We start from the raw sequence: 27,825 nt of genomic DNA, 5'->3' as shown, positions 1-27,825 counted from the left end.
TTAAAAAGATTTAAACAGGTGTTTTATAAAATGCAAGCCTTCAGTGAATGCAAATACATTATATTACCCAGGGTTGACCTCGACTTCAAAACAAACATCAGTTGCAAACACAGGTGTTCATTAATGTTCATATGACAGATAGAGATAAGCCTCTAAATTTTCTGCAGCAGGCAAGATAATTAATCCCATCTGCTTTCTCATCCTTTTTCTTCTAAATCTAAAATAAGATTTTTTAAAGAAATGACAGAATGGGGTTATTATCTGATTACCTGTTAAAATTAACAGCATGAAGGCAGAAAAAAATAAAATTAATAATTAAAAAATAAAATAGTGAAAAAGGATATCTTAATATATATCTTGATTTTAGAATTCAATAAGATTATCATAAATCATTGTGTACGGTATTTTAACCAAAATAAAGTATGAATATTATATATTTTAAATCCATATTTCAAAGAATGTACACAATACTACACATCGTTCAAAATTGACCTTAACTTCATAACAAAGTTCATTTGCAGACACAGGCAGTGCAGTAATTAATCTCAATGTGACAGATAAATATAAAGCTTAAGATTTTCTTACTGTGGAAGGTTAATTAATCCCAAAGGACAAATACTGCACAGCCTTCCAAGTATACAATGGTAACATTCTCAGCAGTTATCTCTCTTTGCCATTTTATTATTATGCATAGTTAAGGAATCTACCCCACCACCCCAGCTCCAAACCAGAGGACAAAGAGGACCCAACTTAGCATCAAAATATGTATTTCTGCCTACTGAACTACCATACCAAATTTTAACTTGATTGGGTTATTAGTTATTAGAAAAAAACAGAAAATTTGTGGACGGAAGACTGACAGACGGACAGACAGAAGGACGGACAGAGTGATAACTATAGGGCACCCGCAAATCCTTGCGGGCCCTAATTATGATTAAAAAATAAACATGACCACTAAATTCACAAATTATTTTCATACATGTAAGGCAGTTTAGGATACTAAACTATCCAACCGAAAAAGTGTTGTTAAATTATATCTATTTTATTTAAATTTAATTTGCCTAGGAAAACTGATTTATATCTCCCGATATTAGCATTGTTTTTTCAATTTTAGATTTATATTTTCTTTTTTTTTTAAGTGAAAAACGATGTCTTTTCAAAAGCAACTTAAATACATGAACAGTCTTTAACTTTCTTCCCACAATCCTAAAAGAAAAAAAAAGGTTTTTAATTACAAATGAATTACTGTTTAATGATGCATTATAAACCAGGCATTTCCGATTTAGATTCCTGTAATTAAGAAAAAAACTTACGTGGAAATTCGTCACTAAAGTGAATGCGGCTTCTAAAGTCTTCCAGAAGCCCAACAATAATGTTCAAATGATTAACAGTAATTATGCATGACTTTCTGATATCTGATGTTAGTTCTCTTAAAAGGTTCTTTTTGTTTTCATCTATCTGTTTGTAAATTTCGTTTGCAACATCTCTCCTCCACGATCGTGAATTAACATCCACAGGAACGAGTAATGAACCAACAATAGTAATTAAGGCAACAATGATTCCTAAACGACGATTGAAAATTGAAGCGATCACAGCCGCTAACCGTCCTAGGCGTATCAGTGATGACAAATTTGAAAATGGTTGAATCAAAGCTGGATCAATATTCTGTTTGCTTTGAATCTCTGTTTTTATATGCCTTTGAATTTTGGCACAAATTTCTGAGACTAAATGTTTTCTAACTGAATGCACAGTCTCATTAGCCAGTTCTTTTTTAAGCCTTTTGAGTGTTGAATTTAATTGACAATAGTATGGATCGCTTTTTGTGTTTCCACTTTCTTGTATGACAGTGTCAAAGCACAGTTCAGTAATGCTTTCTTTGGATAAAGCCCGATTGACAACAACTTTGACAATTTCTTCAATATTTTCTAATGGTATGCTATCTCTCACTGACTCAACGAATTGCTTATAAGATACAACTTTTTGGTGAGCACTTAATTTTGCAACTTCGGTATACTGCTCAGATTCATGATGTAAATAAAAACTTTGAATGTCATAAAGCTCTTTATATTTTTGGTAAACCTTTTTCTTCGTCTCCAAAACGCTAAGCAAGTCTCCTTTAATCATCATAACTTTTACAAGGTTTTGATTATTCACTTGGAAAAACTCCAGCGTCTGTCGAGCATCCTTAAACATAAAATTAATTGGAAGAATATATATAAATATATAAATATATATATATATATATATATATATATATATATATATATATATATATATATATATATATATATATATATATATATATATCGGTTAATCGTTTTTCGTTTCGACCGAATAACCAGGTACATGTATTATTATTATTAACTTTCAGATCCGATAGATATTCATCTGAACTAAATACAATTTTTTTTTTATTTTGATGTCGTCACTTCCGTTCTTGAGAAAATGATGTTTTAGCAGTTTTCAGAGGGTCGGCTTGTCCAGGGATCTCCTCCTAAACGGTAAAAGATATTGAGTTCAAACTTTCAGGGATTGTAGACAAGAGATTGTAGATGTGCTATTTGGCATTCATATTTGTTATGCTCAAAAGGCGTTAAAGCTCGCCTGGTCCCGAAAATTCCAATTAAAAAACGTCGTAATTTTTCATGGTTTTCTTTGTTTATCTCTTTTCTGAAAATATTTTGTTAATACATGTAATGCAAAAAAGGTTTATATTTACAAGACCTTACATTTGATATCAAGTAAAAGGGGCTGGCCCCTCAAATTAGGGGGCTAAAGCGCTCGCCAGCCTTTTAACTGTAGTCCTTTACTGAGGGTTATTTTGTGAAAAGTTTGAGAAGCAAATATTTTTATCTTACAGTTATGTATCCAGGCAATGTAATTTTTTTTTTCAATTATTACGCAATCAGGGGTTTTTAGGAGCCAAAATTTCGATCACCTATATCTTAGAAAGGTAAAACATTTTGAAATGCAGTATAGAAGAGAAGATGCCCAAAATGATGTCCTAAATAATATTCAATCTTTAAAATTTCGTTTAACGGCCCCTATATGGAGATAAGGGATCGGCCCCTAAAACATTCATTCCCAAATATCTCAAGAACAGTAATGAATTTCTAAACACTTGTTGAACAAAACGTGTTAAGAATTTAAAGACCTTTCATTTGATGTCAAGAAAAAGGGGCTGGCCCTTCAAATAAATGACCAAGAAGGGCCTTAAAGTTTTCAACCAAAGCTCTTACAACTGAAACAAAGTACGATTTGGCCCTTAAAATGTAGACCATGTGCTTCTATTTGAAATCATGTTTTGCTGCTAAAAAGCCAAATAAAGATCAAACCTATACTACTCCGACGGAAGTCCTCCTCGTTCCTCGCAACGAGATCGTGTCTAGTTATTATTATTTTCAATTTTTTTCCAACCAATTTTATGTACGCGATTTCTCTAAAACTACTCTACCGATTTACATGAAATGTAATTTTTTGAAATGATTTTTTTCCGCACAGTTCAAGGTGTTCACTAACTTATAGTTTGCGGTAAAGTTAGTGAACACCTTGATCTGTGCGGAAAAAAATCATTTACTGTTTTTCCGATCTATAAAATGTACAATTCTAATACTGTTGAAAGGCTTGATGATATTCATGTTTTAACCGTGTTATATAATCTGTTAGTATTATGATATCTAAAAATACGGGAAAATATGACGTCACTCAGAGACTTGAAGACGCCGTTAAACTATTATGACCGCATAACAAACGTTACCATGTTAATATTGTAAAACATCTGAAAAAAATGAAGGGGCTTATGTTTTACTCGATTTTTGTGTTTTCATTTATTTAAGTTTTATATATATTTCACCGACCACTGAGGTTTTCCTTGTATTATATATATATATATATATATATATATATATATATATATATATATATATATATATATATATATATATATATATAATTTAAATGAATAAAAACACAAAACACGAGTAGAAGATAAGCGCTTTCATTTTCATCTTCAGATGTTTTATAATATTAACATGGTAACGACGTTATTGTGACGTCATCATAACGTTAGCAAAGTCTCTGGTGTTGACGTCACAATTTTAGCGTATTTTTTAAGCGTTATCTCCATAATCATAATCCATATTTCATATATCATATTTCAAACCCCGTCCGGGCTAAGATATAGCTTCAATTTAATGAAGTTCTCTCTGCCTTATGTATTCGAATTCATTCTGTAATGTGGGGGTCCGATTGCAAAAGAGAAGAGCAGAAATTCTTCAACAAATAACGATATAAGGAAGCTTGGTTATTGGATTACGAGAGAAATTATGGAAAAGAGCTCACAAAAAATAAAAAAAAAGAAGTGAAAACACAACAAACCACCAAAACCAAACCACAGAAAAATCTTATAAGCATGGCAAACGAGGATCAACCCAGGGACTATGCAGCTGTAGTTAAGAGTAATACCGCCATAGCTACAAACAATCACCGACCAATTTCAAGTCATAAGGAAAGAATAACACAAGAAACCAGACTATTATCAAAGGAAACAGCCAAAACCAAAATAGATCAACACCTAACAGGGAAAATAGTAACTCTACAACATATAGAAGATCGTCTTATAAAAGAAACTACGTGCACCACAACAATTTTCGTGCAAACAATGTATACAAAAACAACCACGTGGCCTACGTAGGAAGAAACGCCAGAAACTATTTTTTAGGAGGAGGCAAACCCAACCAAGGAGCAAACAATATAAACAACGGTCGTCAAAACAGACACCAGTTTCATCGCAGACAAACATCGCGAATAAGGTATGTGTAGATCAAGATGATACATCTCAACCATTTACCAACAATATTGAACCTAAAGTTATTAACTTTTCTAACATACATCTAAGTGATTCAGAAGAACGACTTTTATATAAAGGTTTGACATTTACCTCAACGCCACATAGCAATGAACATGAACTAAGAACAGATATAAAAGAGTACACTAGAAAATTGAGAGTTGCCGAGTATTTTTATGAGGAGGATGACGGTGAAACTGAATTGGAAGAACACCTTGTACGCAACAAGTCTTACTTTAATCCTAAAAAGGGTAAAAATGAAATTTTAGATATTATTCGTGATACTCTTAATAATTTACCTCTTAATAATAACACCAAAAATGGAAACACTAAATGCAACCTAGATAACGAGGAAAGGTCAGCCTTAAATTCACTGTCAAACGATGAATCAATTGTGATTAACGAGGCGGACAAAGGTAGTGCGGTTGGCATAATGGATTCTAATTTTTATAAAGATCATATAATTAATATGCTGTCCAACACTGTCTATTACAAAGAAATAGAAGACAATGACGACAAGAAAACTATGCAAAAAATAAAAAATCTGTTAAAACGACACAAAACAACATCCAATTTAACAGATAAGGAGGAAGATTACTTAACGAATTTTGAATTTAGAGAGAGCAACTTTTGTGGTCTTCAAAAAATACACAAATCAGAACAAATCAAGGAGGCAATTAAAACCCAGCGTTCGGAGTACATCCATTGTCCAAATCCAAGTGATATCTCTTTCCGACCAATAATAGGCAGACCTTCAGCACCAACTCGAAGACTTAGCAGTTTATTATACATTCTTTTAAAATCATTCTGTAGTGAAGTCAAAAGCTACGTACAAGATGACCTGGATTTCCTCCGTCATTTACCAGAAAAAATCGAGGAAAACAGCAAATTCGTTACACTGGATGTTATCAATTTGTATAGTAACATATCAAATTCTCTGGGACTTGAAGCAATTAAGTATTTGGTAAATAAGAATCCAGAGAAAATAAACAACCGTTTCCGAAGAGATTTTATTTTAGAAGCTGTGGAAATTGTTCTTACGAACAATACTTTATGGAACAGATACCTCGACGATTGCTTTATAGTCTGAAAACTTTTAAAGAAATATTAAATGAACTTAATCCAGACATTATATTTACAGCGGAAGAAAGCCTTGATCGTATTTCATACTTGGATATTTTACTAACTAAACAGGACGAAGTCATCATGACCGATATATTTTACAAACCGACTGATACATATCAACATTTACATTTTAACTCGTGTCACCCACGGCATACAAAAAGAGCTATACCTTATAATTTAGCAAGAAAGATATGTACCATAGTCAACAGTGAGACTGTAAAAATACAGAGATTACATCATCTGAAGCAGTTCCTGATGAAACGGAATTATCAAGAAAAAAAATTATCGATGACGCCATTGAGAAATGTAAAAAAAATTAGATAGAAAAGATTTACTTAATCCCTTTCAACGGAACAAAACCCAACGCGTATTCCCATTAGTAACAACGTATAACCCGAGAAATCCAAACGTTACTCATACAGTTAACGAAGTCTTGAAGACGGATGAAACCTTTTCTAAAATATTTGAAAACCAGAAGTTCATTAACAGTAACAGACAACCAAAGAATCTAAGAAGAATTCTCACCAAGTCCAATTTCACAGAAATAAAAACAGATTACAAAGTAACCAAATGCCAAGATCCACGGTGTGGTACCTCCCCGTATATCAAAACAGGACAACAATTTAAATTTAGTGGAAAAGAGTTTACTATAAACAATTACATGTCATGCCAAACCACTTTTATAAAACGTGCGAGTGTAATACTTCTGAAAGACAAGAAAAAGAAAAACATTTTATAAGAACATATAAACCAAAATTGAACAGTTTATTAAAACATCCATGTACCATTTTAATGTTTGTGTTAAATTACATTATTTTTATTTTATTGATAAATGAAATATGGATATAATTATGGAGATTATGCTTTAAAAATACGTCAAAATTGTGACGTCAACACCAGATACTTTGCTAACGTTATTATGGCGTCACAATAACGTCGTTACCTTGGTTAGTTGTAAAACATCTGAAGATGAAAATGAAAGCGCTTATGTTTTACTCGGACTTTGTGTTTTTATTCATTTAAGTTTTCTATAATTTATCCAACCACTGTGACTTTGTTTCTGGATTTACCTATATATATATATATATATATATATATATATATATATATATATATATATATATATATATATATATATATATATATGAAACACTATACTTACCCAAACAGAGTGAATTTGAATACATAAAGCAGAGAGAACTTCATTAAATTGAAGCTACATCTTAAGCCCGGACGGGGTTTGAACCCATGAACTTTAAAACAACGTGCAGGTGCTAACAATTTGAGAAATATATTGATGTTTGGCCATATATGAACCCTATTTTGGCAATATTTATAATTCCGATTTCGGCCAGGGGTATTAAATGGTCTAGCTTTTATGTTATTTTTATTACTTATTCTTTTGGTCGTTTAACATTTAAATGAATTTACGCTTTATTGAAAATTGCATTACTTGTTTACTTTAAGTTTCATCTATTACCTTTTCCTCAATAACTATTTGGGTATCTTTATATTTTGCACTGACTTCAGAAACATAAATTGTTCCAGGTGTTTTTGCTTCATCGCTCAGGTATTTATAAAGTACAACACTTCTTGCAAGATTTCTAATCTCCTCAATAAAATTAGCAAATCTTGACTCTCCAAGAATTTCCCTTGTAAATGATATTTTTTCGGGATCTTCTGGTAATTTGATGTGAAAGCAACCAAAGAGATTATGAAGGTCTTCAACTTCGATTTCTTCTGTCCATGGGCCGACCTGTTCAGCTGTATCTAAAAAAAAACAATCAAACATTATGGTTAACGTTCATAATTGATAAAAAAAACCAAACAAACAAAGAAACCAAAAAACAATTAAACCCTATTATTATCATAACAAATTAAATATTTCTAGATTCGATATGTTTTGCCCATGGACCGAACTGGTTAGACCTTGTGTTGAACGTATATTTATGAGATTAAACTATTATTTGATTTTAGTATAATTATGTTATAAAATATGATATACAATGTACTACAGTGAGACAATAAAAAAAAACCGTTCTTGTGATATGAAAAAGCGCTGTTCTCTAGATATATGCAATACAAATTTTAAAAAAAAATCTTTTTTTGGCCTGAAATAAAAAAAAAACATATTTACAATTCTAAAAAGATTGAAAAACTTGTAAAAATGGTTTTTCATAAAAAGAAATCGTATTACACCTTGCATAATTGACAAATGATCTATTAGGCTATGATCAATAGCCTTTTTTCTATCTTGGGATCAATAACATAGATTCAAGTTTCATAACAATTAACAAACAAACTTTAATGTTTATCCTCCATCCTCCCCCTTCTCCCGAACCAACCACCCCCCCCCATCCGGTGTTGTATAGCAGTTTTTCCCCCATAGTAGCTTCCCCCCCCCAGAAAACCTACTTTATAGTAGCCTTTCCCCCCGGGGGGGGGGGGGGGGGGGGATCTACTATATAGTAGCTTTCCCCCATAGTAGGGTTTCTCCCTCACGTTTTTGGTTCAGATTTTATAAAAAAAATATTTATTGAAATCCAGTAAGGATTAAAATCAATGTTTCTACACTTTCATGTTGCATACATGTATATCTGCATTCATCTGTACAGGTTAAGTTTCGTGTTGCCGATTTATTATTTTTATAGACAATGCTGAAAGTTGAACATGTGTGTAATAGAAATTACACAGAACTTAATTTAGGTAATTTATTGAAAAAAGTTTTACAAGTTATACACTTATATGCATAATTCTGTGTTCTGAAATTGTATTAAACGAGAATGTTGTAAGAATTTCTCGATAAATTTATCAGACTGTTTGTCTGTTTGTGAAAATTTTATCCAGGCTAAACCTCTGTTTTAGAGAAATTTTAGAGAATAGTTATTGTTTTATTTTTCTATATACACATTCAAGATTACGAAATTGCTTCTTAATTTAAAAGATAAATCTTACCATTTCAACTGTCTTTTTGGTATCATTACCACATTACTAATCCATTCTGAAGCTCATACCGAAAACATTTTAAAAAAGATGAACGACACAAGAAGGGCTTGTCTTAGCAAAATTAAAAAAAAAACGATATTAGCTGCCCTAAGTTGTAATAAAAAGCATGTGGTACATGAAAAAAAAACAGTGGTATTAAAATGTTTTGAATTTTAAAGACTGAAAATGATATAGATATGAGTAATAAGGAATCATTCTTTGAATATTATGAGGAGGTTTAATTTCCGTCTGGGCGCAGTCAAACATATCATTAAAGGAGCATAGTCACGATTTTGGTCAGAAGATTTTTTTTTCCAATTTTAATGTATACGATGCTTCATTTGTTTAAGGAGGTTACAGAGCTTACAATTTCTTGCTATGTAAACAAAGCCTTTCTTAACATTTTGAATGTTGAAGGGAAAATTCCAGTTTTAGACCTAAATTGAATGTGTTATATGTTATGACCTGTTTATTCATGCTTATAATGAATATGAAGATTGAAAAATTGGCTAGAAAAAGGTTTTAAATTGTAAAATGAACTTATGTTAACAAAAACAGAACACGAGCCTTAATTACATGACAAAGAATTTTGAGCCCTGTATATTGCTCATAACCGTACGACTGACACTCAAATCATTTTATCATTAGAAACGTATTCTTAAAGCATTGTAAATGATAGAACAGAAAAATAGAATTTCACCAAAATCGTGACCATGCCCCTTTAAGATCTTCGGGCCTTATTAGATTTGACCATGCCCGACCAAACTCATGACCTCATAACACTCAAAGAATGATTCCTTTTTGCTCAAGTAAATCTCAACTTAATTTGATCTTCCACTTCTAAAGGTAAATACATATAGCAGGGCTATATATTTGAATGCTTAAAAAAACGGATTTCCGGACTAAAAATGTGTAAGAATAATTTAAATCAAAGGCCTGAAGGGCCATAATGGCTTACGGGTTTGATAAGACTATATTTACATGGATCGAGTATGATTCCCTCTTTTTCTTACGGAAACTTTAGTTTATTTATAGCTCTATAGAAAGTAACTAGCTACATGTAATTCATAGATCTATAGAAACTAACAGGACCAATATCAACACGCCCCATTTGTTGATTGGTCGAACCTTAGTGACCGAAACAGACAGGAATGAAATCTAGAGGCCTCTGTTATCAGTTGGTTGAAACCACCATTGCTTTAAGGAAAATCATACACTGCATAAAATAATAATGATGATGTCAGACTCAAACTCCAATATGAGACAATTTCTTTCTTTCTTTTATCCAACGACTGAAGTACATTGTTAGGATCTGAAATAATTGGGAAAAAATGTTTTGCTTATAATACATGTAAGTACGCATAGCGGAAAGCATGGCGGCACTATGTGATGCATGGCGGGGGCCTATACCTCTATGCAAAAAACGGCCTAGGAAAAACACTGCAGTTAATATTCATTCGCGATAGATTTCGAGTTTTTTTAAATAAAGTCAATTCATTTTTTTTTATTGGTTACAATAACATAAGTGATAATAACATATGGAAAATATAATCTCGCTTAAAGATATTTATTATGAACAACTAACAGTTAACTTTGCAACATTCAAATAGAACTATTTTTTGTCGCGCATGTTCAGATAACTGAACTCTTTGCCGTAAAGATTATCCGGCAACTAGATGGCCGTAAGCCATAAAAATACAAAGCACATGAAGACTTGAAAATGGCTGGACCAACGTACCAGTGTTGTTGATAATGCATAGGTGTAGAGTCATGTTTAAAGGTGTAGGACTTGCCCACATGTAGGTCAAACACTACATATGCTTTATTATTTCCAGCTCTGAAAAGTCAGGGACATAACCTGTGTACCATTTTATGCGAAATGACACATGGAGCAAGAGTAAATATAGTGTAAGGATGGGGATATCAAGTTTTAAAATATATAATCATTTCCAAATTCAATAGTGTAAGTCTGACAAATGAAAAAAAATTGCTTTTGCAACTGAAATGAAAAAAACTGTACAAATAGGGAAGATAGCAATGTTTACTTATTGAAATGCAGACCCTTAAACGTGCTATTACACCTCTAAAACGAACCGTACCGTACCGTTCTGTGCATGAAACGAACCGTACTGTTCACAAAACGAAACGAAACCAGACAGACAACAAATTTTTATCTGTACAATTACACAAAGAAGGAGAAAGTACACTGTTTATAATAAACATGACTTTTTAGCGTTTACTTCAAATCAGTAAGAGGACAATTATTAAACAAAGACTTATCCCGTAACTAGAAATAAATATATTGTTTTTAGACGCCAAATGTACATTTAGCATTTAGCCGCTGGCCGCATTACTGCATGTTATCCGTAATAATTCGTATTCAATTGCGAAAATATTCTTATGTTAGAAGGAGAGCTAGAGAGGGGGGAGACTTGTGGCTTAATTATAAAACTTAGATTAAAGTCATATCACTGAACTTTATATTTTTGCATTAGGTTTCTATAGTCGATTATTTGAGCGGCATTTTATTTCAGGACATAACCTGCTTCGCCGGTCAATCAGTTAAAGTATAACAGTACAGATCACGCCAAGCGCCGTTTGCTACTTGGCTTCTCCTACATAGCTAGAGGACAATAATCGAATGAAAACGTTTTAATTCTATGTTTTCTTAAATCCTTATTCAAAAGAGTGTTTTTATTTGAAATTTATCAGAAATAATATCTTTCTACTTCATGATTATAACTCATGTACTGGCGATCAGAGTATCTTTCCCTTGCTGTCGTATTTTTCAAACTAAATAATTATTAACATATTTATCACTTCTAACATTGATTTGTTGATTACTGGGTATTTTTTCGTGTCCTATTAACAAGTATTTAAGTAAAAAAGTAAATGAAATATGTACAGGTTAGCCAGCATTTGTAAAACGTCAGCTACATCCCATGCAAATGTTGTGAAGAGCGAAAACTAGTCCAACAAAATCACATATATCGCCGCTAAAAGCTATTGACGAAATGTGTGTATCCAGTTGTGTACTTATCGTAAGAAATGTTATATGTATCTGTACATGTAATGTTTGACGGAATGACAAAAACGAATAGTTTGCCTTTACACGCGATGTTATTTCGGGTACAGTAAAAAAATAAATAGATGACGGATTACATGTAGGTGTGATCTGTGTATACGAACACGTGCAGAAAATCAAAGAATCAATGTTTAAATAAATAAAAATCTGTGTATTTCTAAACTGAAATTCATTGTTTATCTTATCATTAATTAGGCGTATTTTTACATGGTCTATTCACCAGGGGAGTTCGATCATGGAATAGTACTTGTACGCAATAAAGAAAAATAATAAGAATTGTAAAAAGAGGCCCAATAGGCAACATCGCTCACCTGAACAACACTTGCTTTTTTATGGGCGTTCATATGATATTGTGCCATATGGCCCCTTGGTAGATTCACCAAAAATAAATATCCGAATTTAACACTTATTTTTGCATATGCTTAATCTTTATGAAATACCATTTTTACCGACAATAAGACCATATGCAATATAAATAACTAATTTGTCAGTTGCTTTTCACGGTTAACTTCTAGTTCCCTTTATTTTAACCCCCCCCCCCTCCCATTCCAATCACTTTATAAAAAGATAAAAATACATGAGAGCATTAATGTAGATTTTCTCCCTCCACTACTTACTAGTTATTGTATTTTATTTTAAAAAATCCTATATGTGATGGACGAAAAGTGCACCTCAATGCACTAGTATGAATGCGCTCAATTAAATTAAAAACATTGAAAAATTTCATTCGCCTTCTTTATTATAATCGCTTGTCGTTTACCAGACATGAATTCATTTCGTATGACGTTTCGTATCTTTACTCACTTGACTGTTGAATAATCTTAACTGAAAAAATGTTGACACATATGTTAAAGAGCTATAATTCAAATCAATACATTGGAAGGCATATCGCTCTAGTGTACCAAGGCCCACTCATTATTTTCATCTTAGTTTATTAAAAATCAACAAATGTCTACAAACAAAGATGATTTACCGTTGCAATACTGCTTTTATCTTCATAATAAAAATGTGTCAGGACTATGGAAACTGCTTAAAAGACGTCGTTTATATTTACTTGTGTTCGAAAAACTATCAACAATTTGTGTAGATTTTATGCCATTCATCGTTTAAGAAGGGGCACCAGAAAGTAGTTACAGAATATCATCCTTTAAGCAAGAGATTTCTATTGATCAACTAAAATTGCAGCGTCAATCGTAGAATTATAAGCAAGATACATAGCTTGGTTTGAGTAATGTTTTTGTTCACATGAGTTTATTACATTCAACTTAAGATTTTTAAAATTGGTTTTTCCTATTCAGCATAGCTGCATTTAAATATAAACGAACTAAAGCAAAACCTCAGCCTTGTGTACATACATACAGTAGCATTGTGCGCAAAGCTCTGTATCTTGCTTAGAACTTGAAGCTTGACTCTTATTACATTCAACTTACGATTTTTAAACTTGGTTTTCCCATTTAGCATAGCTGCATTGAAATTATAAACAAACTAAAGCATGCCCTCAGAATATATATATATATATATATATATATATATATATATATATATATATATATATATATATCTATATCTATATCTATATATATTTCTAGCAGCGAGAATAATCTCCATTTAAATTGAACTTGGTCAGCAACTTAAGAAAACATGTTGCATTAATCAATCATTACGTAGAGATCGAACCGAACTACATGTACCTACAGAATGAATAGTATTTTATAATGTGTTGTTAGTGCATCAGATTTTGCGCAGAAACATATAAGCTATCAGCTGTCTGATTTACCGGTCTAAAGTTACACGTAAACATTTTATATTCTAAAATAAAGACGATAATTCCTTTTATGTTAAACAAAGAAAAGAAACTAAACATGCTAAACGAAAATCAAAATAAACTAAAACCACCGTCATAAATGAAAATGTCAACGCATTGAAATATTTAATATCTATTCACTTTACATAAATGGCACGAATATTTTGGATGTTTGAATATTCCCTTCGCACGTAAACTGTTGCACAACAAGCAAATCATCTCTGTTCAAGATGGCTGCTTCTGAAATAGACTGGTCCTCTAAACTGGTTTACGATATATGATATTATCAAGCCCGAACTTAAACTGATTGACCCCCGTTCTCTCTGTCTTATTATTATATTCGTAGATTACTCACATTTGAAACAGAATTAGCTCTTAATGTTTGCAATTTATATTTCCCTTCCCATAAGGATTATTTTTGGTAAACTGCGTTGAATTTGACTCTGCAGTTCTTGAGAAGAAGATTTTTAAAAATGCATCCCCCTCTTTTTTTCTACAGTTTCGAGGTTTTGTCCGCTTTGAATAAAGATCGGTTTTTCATTTCTGCAATATATATTTGGCTTCTCATAAGGATGCTTTGTGCCAAATTTGGTTGAAATTGGCCAAGCAGTTTTAGAAAAGAAGTTCAATATGTAAAAAAGTTTACAGACGGCCTGACGGACAAAATGTGATCAGAATAGCTCACTTGAGCTTTCAGCTCAGGTGAACTAAAAAAGAAATAGAAAGCCGAAAATTATGACAAAGATAAAGAAAACTAAAAATATATCGGGGTAAAGTCATGTCAATTTTCGACAGCAATTTTAATAAATTAGAAATATTGAATGACTTCAATACAAGTACATGTATAGAAATTAAAACGTAAGATGCGTCTTTGAAATAACGGCAGCTTGCTTAATTAACAAAAATATATATCGGATTATACAGTGCTGCTATCGTGAACGTTGACAAAACTATCCTATCCTATCCTATATCCTGCATCCTATCCTGCAAATAAGTTCTATCCTATCCCATACCATCAGAATATAGGAATGCAAGTTAAATTTAACGACATTTAAGAATTAAATGATTTTATCAATTATTGTAATACTCAAAATAAATAATTAAATCTTAAAACCGAATATTCTTCTAGCGGGATAACTTACTTATTTGTACTACGGTAAAATTAAATCGTACGCGGGATGGACATAAATGCCGTAAACAAACAGGTAAGCGATTCGATTTTTGATATTATTAAATTTATGCATAAATCAAAGTACTGAAGAACTGACGGGAGTTGATTTTGTCGATGTTTTTTTAGTTTAAAATCAATGATATGTTATTTTGCATGACAAGTACATGTATACTTAGTTTCTAATTTGAATTACGCATATTTTTATAATATGAATTTTTGAACTTTTTCAACCAGAATGTCGAGAAACCTCCACATGAATCATGTTAAATAATATTTATAGATAAAATAATTCAATCAAACTATGTATCACTGGTAAAAATATTTATCGCAAATTGTATGGATCCAAGCAATATTGAACTCTATTTTCGTTCAACCAAACGCTCGGCTGACACCGTAAATATTGAACTCTGGCGTAGGAATACATACGACTACAAAAATATTTAAATTGTTCGTACCATTTAAAAGCTGACTATTTTTAAGGTATTTGTAAATAATTTTCCTTAAAAAACAATGCTTTATTACATCGAAATGATCCATTATTTTCAAGAACTAAGTCTTGTCAGGAGCAATGATTTGTGCTGAGGTCCAAACACTGTTTCACTTTCGGTTTGTCCGAGTGACTGCATAGGAGAGTTGATTAAAAATCAACTCCCAAAAACAGATAAATGACTTGGTTGCACTTATTGAGGAACTGTTTAGTCACATATGTTTATCAAATTATTTTTTTTATCACATATAACTGAGCTCTTCTCACATATAACTGAGCGTATTTATCATTGTAGTAGGAAAGGAGGAATGAGTATATAAATACCATGAAAACATATGGCTGGACCGGGAATTGAACCAGGGACCCCTGCAACTCTAGTCAGGAGCTCTACCACTGACCTACCCAGGCCGATATCCACGGTCCATATAGCCCAAACTACTACATTCCTCCCTCCTAAAATAGTCTTCGACCCCGAAAACCCAACACAAGTTCACCTTGTCAGGACTTTTTAATTACATATTTGCCTGAACAAGGAAGGCCACGGTACCATCTGTAGGAAAGGAGGAATGAGTATATAAATACCATGAAAACATATGGCTTGACCGGGAATCGAACCCGGGACCCCTGCAACTCTAGTCAGGAGCTCTACCACAGAGCTACCAAGGCCGATATCCACAGTCCATATAGCCCCAACTACTACATCATTATTCGAGCGATTCGTTTGGCGATATATGTAAACACGATCTGGAAATAAATAATTCCTTTAGAAAGATTGTATCGTTTATAGTTAACCACTCGGAGTTATTATCAATAGAGAGGTTGATATTTAAAACGGGTACGCGTACGTGTGTTAAAACTACACGTACACGTACACGTTTTTGTAATTTATCAGTTTGAGATTTCCTAATTTGTAGGATATACATGTGTACGTAAATCGACGCAGTTTTTGTGACTTGAATTTATTCAGTTAATTCCAAATAAATGGTAATTTTCTTATCAATTTTCATGCAAATGAAGTTTAAAAATCTATATAATGTATCACAAGAATACATTGACTCAGCAGTAAGATTTTATTGGTTGTAAAAAGCTACACGTTTGTACTAATAGACGTCACTCTACAAGTTAAGAGAACGTGTAGAAACCATGTCGTCACAAAAACTGATGACGTAATACCTGAATAATTTAGGTGATTCCCTTAGTTAACTTTCACGTACCCATACACGTTTGAAATCTCAACCTCTCTATTTTTAAAGTATAAATCCTTAAGCATTTATAGCTGGCTACATGTAACATTTATTAATTCGATATGTTAAGGTGAATATCGGACAGAAATATGCGTCCTTGTTATTGGGCATCGAATAAATTATATGAAACGTGAAGCAATGTATGTTTCTTATATTTTCTTTATCTTTTAAAATGCCGAATTGGTCGTTTATAAATTCAGGATTTTATTATTTTGTAGACTTTAAATGAAGTAAATGCAGAAATCTATTTCTGACGTTGTCAAATGTGGCATCGAATTCTCGCCGTAACTCCGTACTTGCGAACGAATTGACAAAGATATAGCGCCGACATTTTAGCGCGCATCAATGTTATGCACCGTGTTCTTGATATAATAATTATTCTTAAATGGTTTAACTTGTAAAACGTATTAAATTGACATTAAAAATACATTGTTACGCCAATTTTCGTTTCGCAAAATAACTCTGATATTTATACTCGAATCTGATTGGCTACTGGATGCAGGATAGGATAGGATAAAACTGAACTTTTATATTTCTATCATGTATCGTGCATCTTGCATCCTATCCTATCCTATCCTTGCCAACTTTCAGGATAGCAGCACTGTAGTTAAACTGTTCTTCTAATATTTCGTAATAACTAAATAATCTAAAATTAATGTACGAATGATAACAGACTAATCAAGATTAAAACTACCCTCAGCTTCCCGGTTTTCAATAAGTACACGTTTCACAAAAGTATCAAACAAGAGGCCTATGGGACCACATCGCTCATCTGAGCAACAATTATTGTGCCGTATGGCCCTCGGTAGAATAACAAAAAAATAAATATTGTAAAGTATTCGAATTTTACACACATGTTTGCATACACGTAATCTTTGACATTGTACCTTCATGAAAAACTGTTTTTACACAGAATAAGAAAATCCTACGCAAGATATAGAATAAAATATTTGGTAGGGGTACACTGTTATATAACTTCTAATTCCCTGTATTTTCGTTCTGCCCCCTCCCCCACTTACTAAAGCGATCAAAATATATGAGAGCATATAGGTACATTTTCTTCCTCAATTACTTACTAGTTATTGTATTTTTTTTTATAAATACAATAGTAATTGTATTTTATAAAAAAAAAAAATCCTACATGTGTATATGTGAAGAAGAAAATTGTACCTCAATTCGCTCAATTTCTCAAATTAAAAATATTAAACAATTTCTCCATTATGATTAAACGACTGTTGTTTACCTCGTAATAACTCGTGTTTTTTATAACTTTACTCACACTTGATTGATGAATACACTGGAACGAAAAATGTTGTCACGTGACATGTTAAAGAGCTATAAAAATCAATGTTACCGTATTGACAGGCACATCACTCTAATTTACTATGGCCCACCCATTATTTTCATTTTTATTCAAAAATAACAAATGGCTACAAACAAGGATAATTTTCCGCTGTAATGTTTTCTTGGGAATAGCGATAATTCGTTTATCCCCGCAACAGAAATGTGTCACAACTATGGAAACTGCTTTACCAATGTCGTTTTTATTTAATCACATTTTACATTATTCATTGTAATTTAACAAACTCTTAATCATTTAGGATTTCTAATGATCAACCAAAATTTCAGCGTCAATCGTAGAAATATAAGCAAGAAGAGCTCAACATTTTGCTAGGTTTGAGTCATATTTTGTTCACATGAGTTTATTACATTAAGCTTAAGATTTTTAACTTGCTATTTCCTATTCGGCATTTAAAATGGAAAAAAAAATGAATGGCCTCAGATCTGTGTACAAAACAAAGAATTGTGAGCAAATCTCTGTATCTTGCTATAATTTGAAGCTTAACACTCAAATATGGTAAGTAAATAGAAATTGTAAACAATTAAACACAAGAAAGATGCACTATAACAAATAAAGAACACCATTTATTTTTCAAAATGAATCATATACATGTATATATACAATGTACCTACATATTTCCGTCAGCGATATTAAACACTATTTAAACTGAATAAACCCGAGAAAATGCCGAGCATCTCAACAAAACATATTGCATTATTCTACCACTACGCAAAAGATGATACCGAATTACCGATAGCCTGAATGAATTGCATTTTAGTTCTTTCTTAATACATCAGATGTTGCTTTATTTGCGCAGGTAAACAGTAAACTGTTTGATTTACCGAAGTCTCTGTTTGATTTGATACGTAAAAATCAAGAAATACAAGCGACAGTTCCTAGGTTAACGCAAAGCATAAATGAAAACGAAAGGAAAATCACAACAAGCTAACACCACCGTCATATGTGAAAACCGAACCGTGCAACTGGTGTAGAACGTTTCAGGGTCTGTATTTACAGTTGATGATACAATATGTTCGCAAAGGGAGATCACATATTTAGAAATGGAAGTAATACTTACGCATAACTGTGCATCATAATATGGTGTTACTACATGTATCATGCTTACCTTTATTTATCACGATCATAATATTAATCGAAATAGAGCACACTCTAAGCTTCCGTAAAGTGATCACCACAAAAGAAAGGTTTACGCATGTTAATTATATTCTGCAAATCTAAAACACATATGTGCATGTGCACCTCATGAAACCACTCTGGCCCAAGAGCTGGGAAACCGAGCACCCGATGATGTTTAATCTAGAGTCAGGTTTTTAATAATATATTGACCATACTTTCTATGGCATGACATGTGAAGATTATTAATATATTTAAAATTCACATGGAAATGGTTTAACTCCAGCTATACATAGAAAGGCCAATAATGTTTATCTCATCCTATGAAAATAAGGATTTTTTAAAAATCTATAAAAAATAGCATGTGGCCTTCTTTTTGACCAAACACTGGATGAAAAATCCAGTTTCAGCAAAACTTAAACTATATGGAAATCTTGCTGAAACTTGAAGTTGAAGTTTCATGTACAGTTTCTACAATGCGGAAACCATTAAATCGTTAGGTTTTAGTCAGATGGAACTTTAGTCTAAGTTTCTAAAGTTCCCTTATGGTTTCCGAAATGCAAAAACCAAAATTGAAATGTATGAAAAGTAGTGTAAATATTTATGGAAATATCATTTAGTTTCAGCATATTTCCGCTATGTTTCAATATGTGGAAACATTAGGTTGAGATTCCAAATGGTTTACGCATCGCTGAAACCAATACTAAAATTTATTTGATTTGAAAAGTCATATATTATCTTCAGCAGGTTTAATTTTATTTAAACATGAGTAAATGCTTATATATACATTAAGTTTCAGCGTTACTGAAACTATATGTATACATATTTTTTTTTAAACGTGAAAAATAAGGTTATACTCAAGTTGACTTTCTTTGTGACAACTTTAGTATTCTATATAAAAATGAACTGATTCTCTCTTTCTCTCATTCTCTCTCTCTCTCTCTCTCTCTCTCTCTCTCTCTCTCTCTCTCTCTCTCTCTCTCTCTCTGGTTATAGAATAGCATTGAAATCTCAGAGCTTGTCATTAGAATCTCATACCATAGCATACAATGTCATATAATCCCATTCCCCCTATCATACCATAGCATATCATAGCATAGCATGCAGCATGATTTTAACTCGGTTTAAAATGTTTTATTTGGAAACATAAATGCTCACATCGCAGATCAGTTGAGCTTTATATCATTTTACTTCAAAATGTGTGGAACGTTTCTGTGTATGGAGGCGTTTTTGTTCAAATCTCATATCATACCAAACGCAGGACAGATAACGCTACACATCGTTTTGATATGCTAATGAAGGGCTAATGAGATATGCCGTTATAATATACACTCCGCCTGTTTTTTCCCTATATAAAAAATATACCGAAAACAGCAGTTTAAGCAAAAATACGGCTGATTTAATGCTTCATAAGAAAAATATAACTACGAATCACTCAGCTGTGTTTTTATAACATTACAACAATCAGAATATACGAAGAATTTCCATAACGCATCTGTCGTATGGGTGTGAATCTGCGTCTTAAAAGCGCTCGTCAGACGATGTCAACACGTGTAACTGGTATTCCCGATGATAGCGATCTTTTGATGATGATTTGTTTGTTTTTTTCAGTTTGTAAATAAACAAGAGGCCGAGGGGCCACATCGCTCAAATGAGCAACAGTTGCCTTAATTCTGATCAAATTAGCATTACAGTATCAAAATATCTTGACAATTAAGTACAGTAGATCTTGCTAAAAAAAAATTGAAAATCTGTTAATTTTTATCCACCTCTTTTTTGTTGGGTAAATACCAAGCCGCTTTTGTTGTTGTACCTGTAAAAAGATTTTTCTCTTTTCCTACATTCCCCCCCCCCCCATTTTGTGGCCCCACTTTTCTCTAGGGTTTCATAGTTTCATCAAACTTAAATCTGCATAACCTGTGCTTTCACACCAAGTACTGAGTTTTGGACCGAAAACTTTCCCAGAATATTTTTAAAGATTTTCTCTATATATTCCTATGTAAAAATTCAAACCGCGGCACCGCCCAACCACTAGGGACTGTGATTTTGCAAACTTGAATTTACACTGCCCGATGATGCCTCTACACAAGTTTAAGCTTTTCTGGCCAAAAAGTCTTTAAAAAAGAAGATTTTTAAAGATGTTCTCTATATATTCCTATGTAAAAATTCATCCCCCATTGTGGCCTCAGTCGACCCCTGGACTATTATTTAAACAAACTTGAATCTATACCATCTGGGGATGCTTCCACTCAAATTTGGGCTTTCCTGGCCTAATAGTTTTGAGAAGATTTCTAAAGATTTTCTCTATATATTCCTATGTAAAAATTCATCCCCATTGTGGCCTCAGCCTACCCCTGGACTATTATTTAAACAAACTTGAATCTATACTATCTGAGGATGCTTCTATTTTAATTTGAGCTTTTCTGGCCTGATAGTTTTTGAGAAGATTTCTAAAGATTTTCTCTATATATTCCTATGTAAAACTTGATCCCCCAATTGTGGCCCCTCCCTACCCCGGGGACCACGATTTGAACAAACGTGAATCTATACTACCTGAGGATGCCTCCACCCAAGTTTAAGCTTTTCTGGCCTGAAAGTTTTTGAGAAGAAGAGTTTTGAAAAATACCAACACATTTTCAATTATTCTCAATTATCTCCTCTTTAAAGAAGGCCTGGCCCTTCATTTGAACAAACTTGAATCCCTTTCACCTAGTGGTGCAATTTGCCAAATTTGGTTGAAATCTGCCCAGTGGTTCTTGAGAAAAAAGATGAAATGTGAAAATTGTACAACGACGACAACGACGAGATACAACGGACAGATTGTGATCAGAAAAGCTCACTAGAGCCTTTCGCTCAGGTAAGCTAACAATAAAAAAACTGTGTGAAAATAGCTGATTTGATATTCTGAAAATCAGTACAGTACAGGCTAAAAGATTATTATCAACAGATGATTTCATTTTCTGGAAATTGATGAACAGCTGTTCAATAACACCTTTGTACTGTTATCAAAACTCCCTCATGACAGTTCATTTATATTTTTAACACATTCATCCAGTTGATATAAGATGTTTTTGCACATTAATTTCTTTTACTAGTTCTTTTATATCTCAGTATGTTCGTATTACATTTTGTCACCTGTGTTCATACTTATGATTATGTACTATTGATAATTAAAAAAAAAAAACCCAATTATAATAAATAAATAACTGCATGCATGTCTCCATCTGATTTTCTCTAAATGAGGAATCTACATGCATGTTCATGTATGGTATTGTTTGTGTAAAATGTGTATGTGTAACTTTTAAATAATATTTAAAGTGTTGGTCTTTTTATCCATCCATGCAAAATATATGTAGACCTTTCAAAAAATGTTCAAGTTACTGTTGACATGTCCTATGCATGTAAATTAAATTGTATGACCTCCCATAATTATTTTTTGTTATTTGCAGAATATTTAGAAAATTGTCACACTTATTTGAAGAAAAAAAAAGTTTGAAGAAAAATGTTAGAAAATAAGATACATGTATAAGTTCTATAATTCATCATTGAGATAATGACAAATCTGAAAACTCTATGAGACAATTCAATTAGAAAAAGCATTTTCATGTTTGAATGGTTTTGTATAAAATCAGCTATGAGAGAGAGAGAGAGAGAGAGAGAGAGAGAGAGAGAGAGAGAGAGAGAGAGGCGGGCATTATCAAAATATACGACTTTTGAAAAAATGTAAAACATGGGAAAATTATTGCTGAAAAAATTATAAAATATAAATAAACTAGAGCAAAGCTCGTTGCAAAGCAACGAGTGGGTCTTCCGTTTATGTCGGAAGTAAAGCTGGAAGTTCCTGTAAGAAGCAGAGCTCTTTAACTAACAACAAGAGTAACTAAAATAAAAAATGAAAAAAATCGAATTATTCCTGGTACGACTTAACAAAATACGAATGATTTTAAGTACGACTTAACAAAAACTTTTCCGATTTCAAGAACGACTTAACAAAAAAAATCCGAATGCTTTAAGTACAACTTAACAATTATTTTTGGTACGAGTTAACTTTACGATAAACATTATGCTATTTTTTAAACCAAGGACGCGGAATCAAAATTTCCGGAAAAATCAATTTTTATACCCCGATATCTCTGTAATGCATCGTCCGATTTTCAAACGGATTTCAGTTTCGTATTCAGCATGACCTGGACAAAATCACTTTTTTTAAAATTCTAAAATTGACGTAACGTAAAAACGGAAGTGACGTTGTAATTTAAAATTTAACATCTTTGAGGCACGATAATGCAACATAATCCCTGAAAGTTTTATGTAAATCTGTTGAAAACTTTTTGAGATATTAAGCTTTAAAAAAGTCAGAAAAATAAAGAAAAAGAAAAATAATAATAAGAAAAAGAAACAATAGAATAACAAGAGGGTCCTCCGTTGGAAACGGAAGACCCTAAATATGCAAACATTGGAATCTACCATTTGGTTATTTATTAGACTAAAATTTAATGAATTGTGAAAATTTTGTCAGTGGTGTAACAGACATACGTGTATATTATGGGAAAAAATTCTTAAATAAAATAAAATTAATTTATTTTCGATGTTTTTGTAAGGATATGGGTCACCAAAACTTGACCATGCCTAAATTTGAAGGTCACGTGACCTTTCAGGTCACGTGGGCGTCTTCTAGACAAAAAAAGTCAATGCAAAGACAGTGTAGAGCAAGTAATATGATAACATCTTCAAAATTACCAATACATTATAGAAATCAATGCTCATTCAGTTGTAAAGTGTACAAGTTCTGTAAATTTCTTTACTCTAGTAAAATAGTGATTTTTTGTATATTTTGATTAAGTAAAACTTCATCTCTCAACAAATGAGCATCAATTTTCACAAAGAACTCGTAAAGGGAAAGAAAATCTACCAAGTTTAATAATATCTATAGCCGTCTTGCACTTAAACTTTTGCATTTAATTTCTCAATCTGGAAGGTCTCTCAAATCAATACACATTTCAAACGCACAAGTGATCCCAAAAGGGGAGGTAACTCTTTGAGCAATAACTCTTCTGATATAGGCGCGATGTCATTTTATCACCTTATCCGACTTTTTAGATATGCTTCAACAGTACATAATGTAAATGGTTATTTAAACATAGTGTTTATGTTTGATTTATTCTTAAAGTAAATCCACCCTCGTGTGACGTCATACATTTTACATAAACCATGAATTCATTAAAATTCTCGCAAGTAGATTTGTAATTTCTATGTCATCATAGGTGCACATCAAAAACTCAAATCATTGTTTACTTGGAGATATTTAATAAGCGTTTTTCATCCTTATATTCGACATAATTCAATAATGACAAAGGGAAATAACTCTTTTCTACTTTTCTCTAAGTGATATATTTAAAATGCTATAATTTTTCTAATGTAAACAATTTTTTCTTTTTTTGAATTAATTTTAGTTTTCTGGCATAGTAAGCAATAAAATTTAAATAGACAAACAAGTATCCATCCACTTATATTTAATTTTTAAACAAAAAAAGAGTGATTTTCAGATGATAATTTCAGCCTTTGGTTTTTATTACCTTACATCTTAAGTAGTATGGATACATATATATTTTATTTATTTTTTGATGAAATTCAAGTCCAATAAGTTAAAAAAAAGTTAAGTTTTTAACTTTGAACCCATGATTTTATAGGTACGGTGTTACCTTAAAGAGACAAGAAGGTTACGATGAATCGCCCGCATTTCCTCTGTCGCATCATGGAGATGTAAACAAAAAACCTATGTGTATCAGTTTCCTTGGTTAACTGCATTCGCGGAGTTAGGGAGTTTTTATTATTTTTTTTTAGGAATTTGAGAAAAAAATATATGAGCAAATTGAAAACAATTATTGTAGGGTTGGGTGTCAGTTAATTAAGTCCCCTGATATTAATATAACTATAAAAACAAGTTGTTCTAATAATATTATATTAAAAAATAAGATATGGAGTATTTTTTCACTATGATTTAATGCCAGATGAATTCATGTGCCACATATGCACAATGACTGCATACTCTATAGTACTGCTTGGGTCTGTAAATTTAATATTATTCTGGGGAAGGGGGTTCAAAGGGGTAACTTTATTCTGTTTGCCAGGGGCCAGGTATGATGTTTTACTATGTGAATTTTGAATTAAATCAGAAATTTCCACAGGGACTATACTTGCGTGCAACCAGTTCTCGCCGAGTACCATTTCTCGACAGAACATTGTGACGTTATTTTATCAACACATCAAATAATGTACGAAAAATGACGTCACAATGTACTGGCGAGAAATGGTACTCGGCGAGAACTGGTCGCACGCCAGTAAACGTAGATCTGCCCATGTATGAGGCCTTTTCCCATCCCCCATAAGCAATCAACAGTATCCACCTTTGTATTACACGTTACACTTTTAATTTTAACACATTGCAATTTACTTTTATTTTTATTCAACACATGCAGAATGATTGAGATTAAGGATACGGGGAGGGTTAGCATATCTATTCACTCACAAAATAAATTCTAAATGCTGATTTCTCATTAACGAAAAAGAAAAGAGGGTGTGTATATCCTGCAACAGGGTGATCAAAAGCCATTTTTGGTTCATATCAATATATAGAATTTAAATAAGTTTGAATTCTCCTATGTGAGAGACTCTCTCTCCCACCCATTTACGTCCTTAATACATGCAGCATATAGCAATTAAATATATTAACTTAAAAAAAATGCATGTCCTTCCCCTTCTACTTCTCAAACATAATTAAGAATTTAAAAACAATTGAATTTGGTTTATTTGTTTTATTAATTCAAGAAGATAAAAAGACTTTCTGAAGAAAAAAAAATCTGTGACATCATTTAAACCTGATATCTGCATGCAAACTCATAATTGCAATTTCTTTATATGATGTCAATGTGCTTAATGTAAGGATGGCTTCTTATTTCTGCTCCTCCTCTCTCTTCAAAAACATAGTGTTCCTGTTCTTAAAGTTCGGGTTTTTTTTTCTTTTCATAATTTCATCTGTTATATTACCCCAGGATAAGTGTGCGGGTAAATTGTCACCAAGAAGAACATCATTTATGTAAATCCCAAAACAAAGCAGGTACCAATTAAAATGAAAATTATATATATTTCAGTAAGTTGAACTTGCAATCAAAATTATTTATCCTGCGCGCCATTTACCAAAATCGCAACCTTATACATTCGTCCAACTGCTGAACGAATTTCTATACTTATACATTAAGGCATTTTGCAAATAAACTAAAAAATGCCTGCATCAGAGTATTTGCTTACACCTTTTGTTTTTCAACACAAGAGAGATGATGTCCGTAAGGTATACTTGAATTTTAACTGATAAGTTATTTTTCTTAAATTAATCAAAAACATACATAAATTTTCGATAAACAAGCCCGAAATAGCAAAAATGAAAGCAAGGTGGTGGACACGCTTTGGCGGATCCAAGTCAAGGATAGTCTCGATTAAAGTATATACTTGCAATGAAATGATATTGAATGATTATGTATAGAGTGAATAAATTTACTGTACGCCTATTTAGATAATGATAAATAAATAAAATAGGTCAATTCGTTTCTTCAGTTGGCGATTTTTAAGGGTAAGAAAATAATTGGACAAAGTGTATACAATAATGAAAAGAAAATATATTTGCCTCAACATATTAAGCATTATACTTTTATAATGTGTGAAGTGTTAAATCCCGCGCTTGCGCGAGGTATCATCTAGTGTTTTACATATGTTTATATGCATAAGCATGTTTATAAGTCAAGTGAATATGTAGTGATGACGTTGTCACCGGGGAGTGTTTTGTCCATTGTTAGAGTTATCTTTCTCTCTTTTTTTCAGGATAGAACTCTTGTGTTTTTCAGTAAAATTGTTAAGGACAAGCTGCCATTTGTTATCGCAGTTGAACATAGCTCTCTGTTTTTGCTAAGTGCATTATCTATCATAGGACAAAGTTGCTAGTAATTATTCTAGCACTAAAAATTTTGTATACAATAATAATTCCTCTGAACTTTGCACTATATACTGCAAAACTTACGATTGAAAAATGATTACCTCTATTCATCGGTGAACTAACAACAACTGCTATTGCTGGGGAAGCATGGTCATCTATTTTGTTGATATGATCAGTTCCATTATCTCCTTCAGCATCTGGAACTCCAATTGTGCCATTGTCGCTAGTTGTATTTAGCATATTGATGGTTTGTGTTTCGATAACAGTCTGTCTGTTTGACTCTGTATGTGTGACATTGTGTTGATCGCTCTTGTGTAAAAATCCAATATCACCGACTAAGTCAGAGTTACTCTGTAAAATATTGGTCTCTTGGACAGATGTCTTTACATAGGTTTCTCCATCTTCCGGGCCTTCCATTTGTGCATTTAATGTTCCACTTCCATCATCAGAGTATGGAACTGGTGTGCCTGTCAAATTTTTAAACCATCAGACTTACAATCACTGTTTAGTTAACATAGTCTTTTCACTAAATGAAGTATATTTTTACGTTTTTTTTATATAAATTTATGTTAAGAATATTCATACATAATTTGTTTTCCAAGTATACAACAGTTG

At 32.2% G+C, this 27,825-nt stretch overlaps 1 protein-coding gene across 1 annotated transcript; it reads right to left on the bottom strand.

Moving 5' to 3' along the window:
• Positions 1–1,186: 1,186 nt before the first annotated feature.
• LOC128174290 (uncharacterized) lies at positions 1,187–27,668 on the bottom strand. The gene is made up of 4 exons (XM_052839875.1): positions 27,312–27,668; positions 7,452–7,741; positions 1,314–2,184; positions 1,187–1,206 (listed from the first exon to the last, which is right to left on the bottom strand). Exons 1-4 carry the CDS (start codon positions 27,625–27,627, stop codon positions 1,187–1,189), a joined length of 1,497 nt encoding a protein of 498 aa, XP_052695835.1. The 5' UTR covers positions 27,628–27,668.
• Positions 27,669–27,825: the final 157 nt, after the last annotated feature.

Source organism: Crassostrea angulata, chromosome 2, assembly GCF_025612915.1.
Source record: "Crassostrea angulata isolate pt1a10 chromosome 2, ASM2561291v2, whole genome shotgun sequence".
NCBI lineage: Eukaryota > Metazoa > Mollusca > Bivalvia > Ostreida > Ostreidae > Magallana > Magallana angulata.
The sequence above is the reverse complement of the archived record's forward strand: the minus strand, read 5'-3'. Positions and strand labels throughout refer to the sequence as shown.

Coding starts and splice junctions, on each gene's coding strand:
- LOC128174290 (XM_052839875.1), bottom strand. CDS start 27,627: ATGGAAGGCCCGGAAGATGGAGAAACCTATGTAAAGACATCTGTCCAA. Junction 2,185..7,451: donor AAATAGTTATTGAGGAAAAG/GTAATAGATGAA, acceptor TTTATGTTTAAG/GATGCTCGACAGACGCTGGA. Junction 1,207..1,313: donor CTTTAGTGACGAATTTCCAC/GTAAGTTTTTTT, acceptor TTTTTCTTTTAG/GATTGTGGGAAGAAAGTTAA.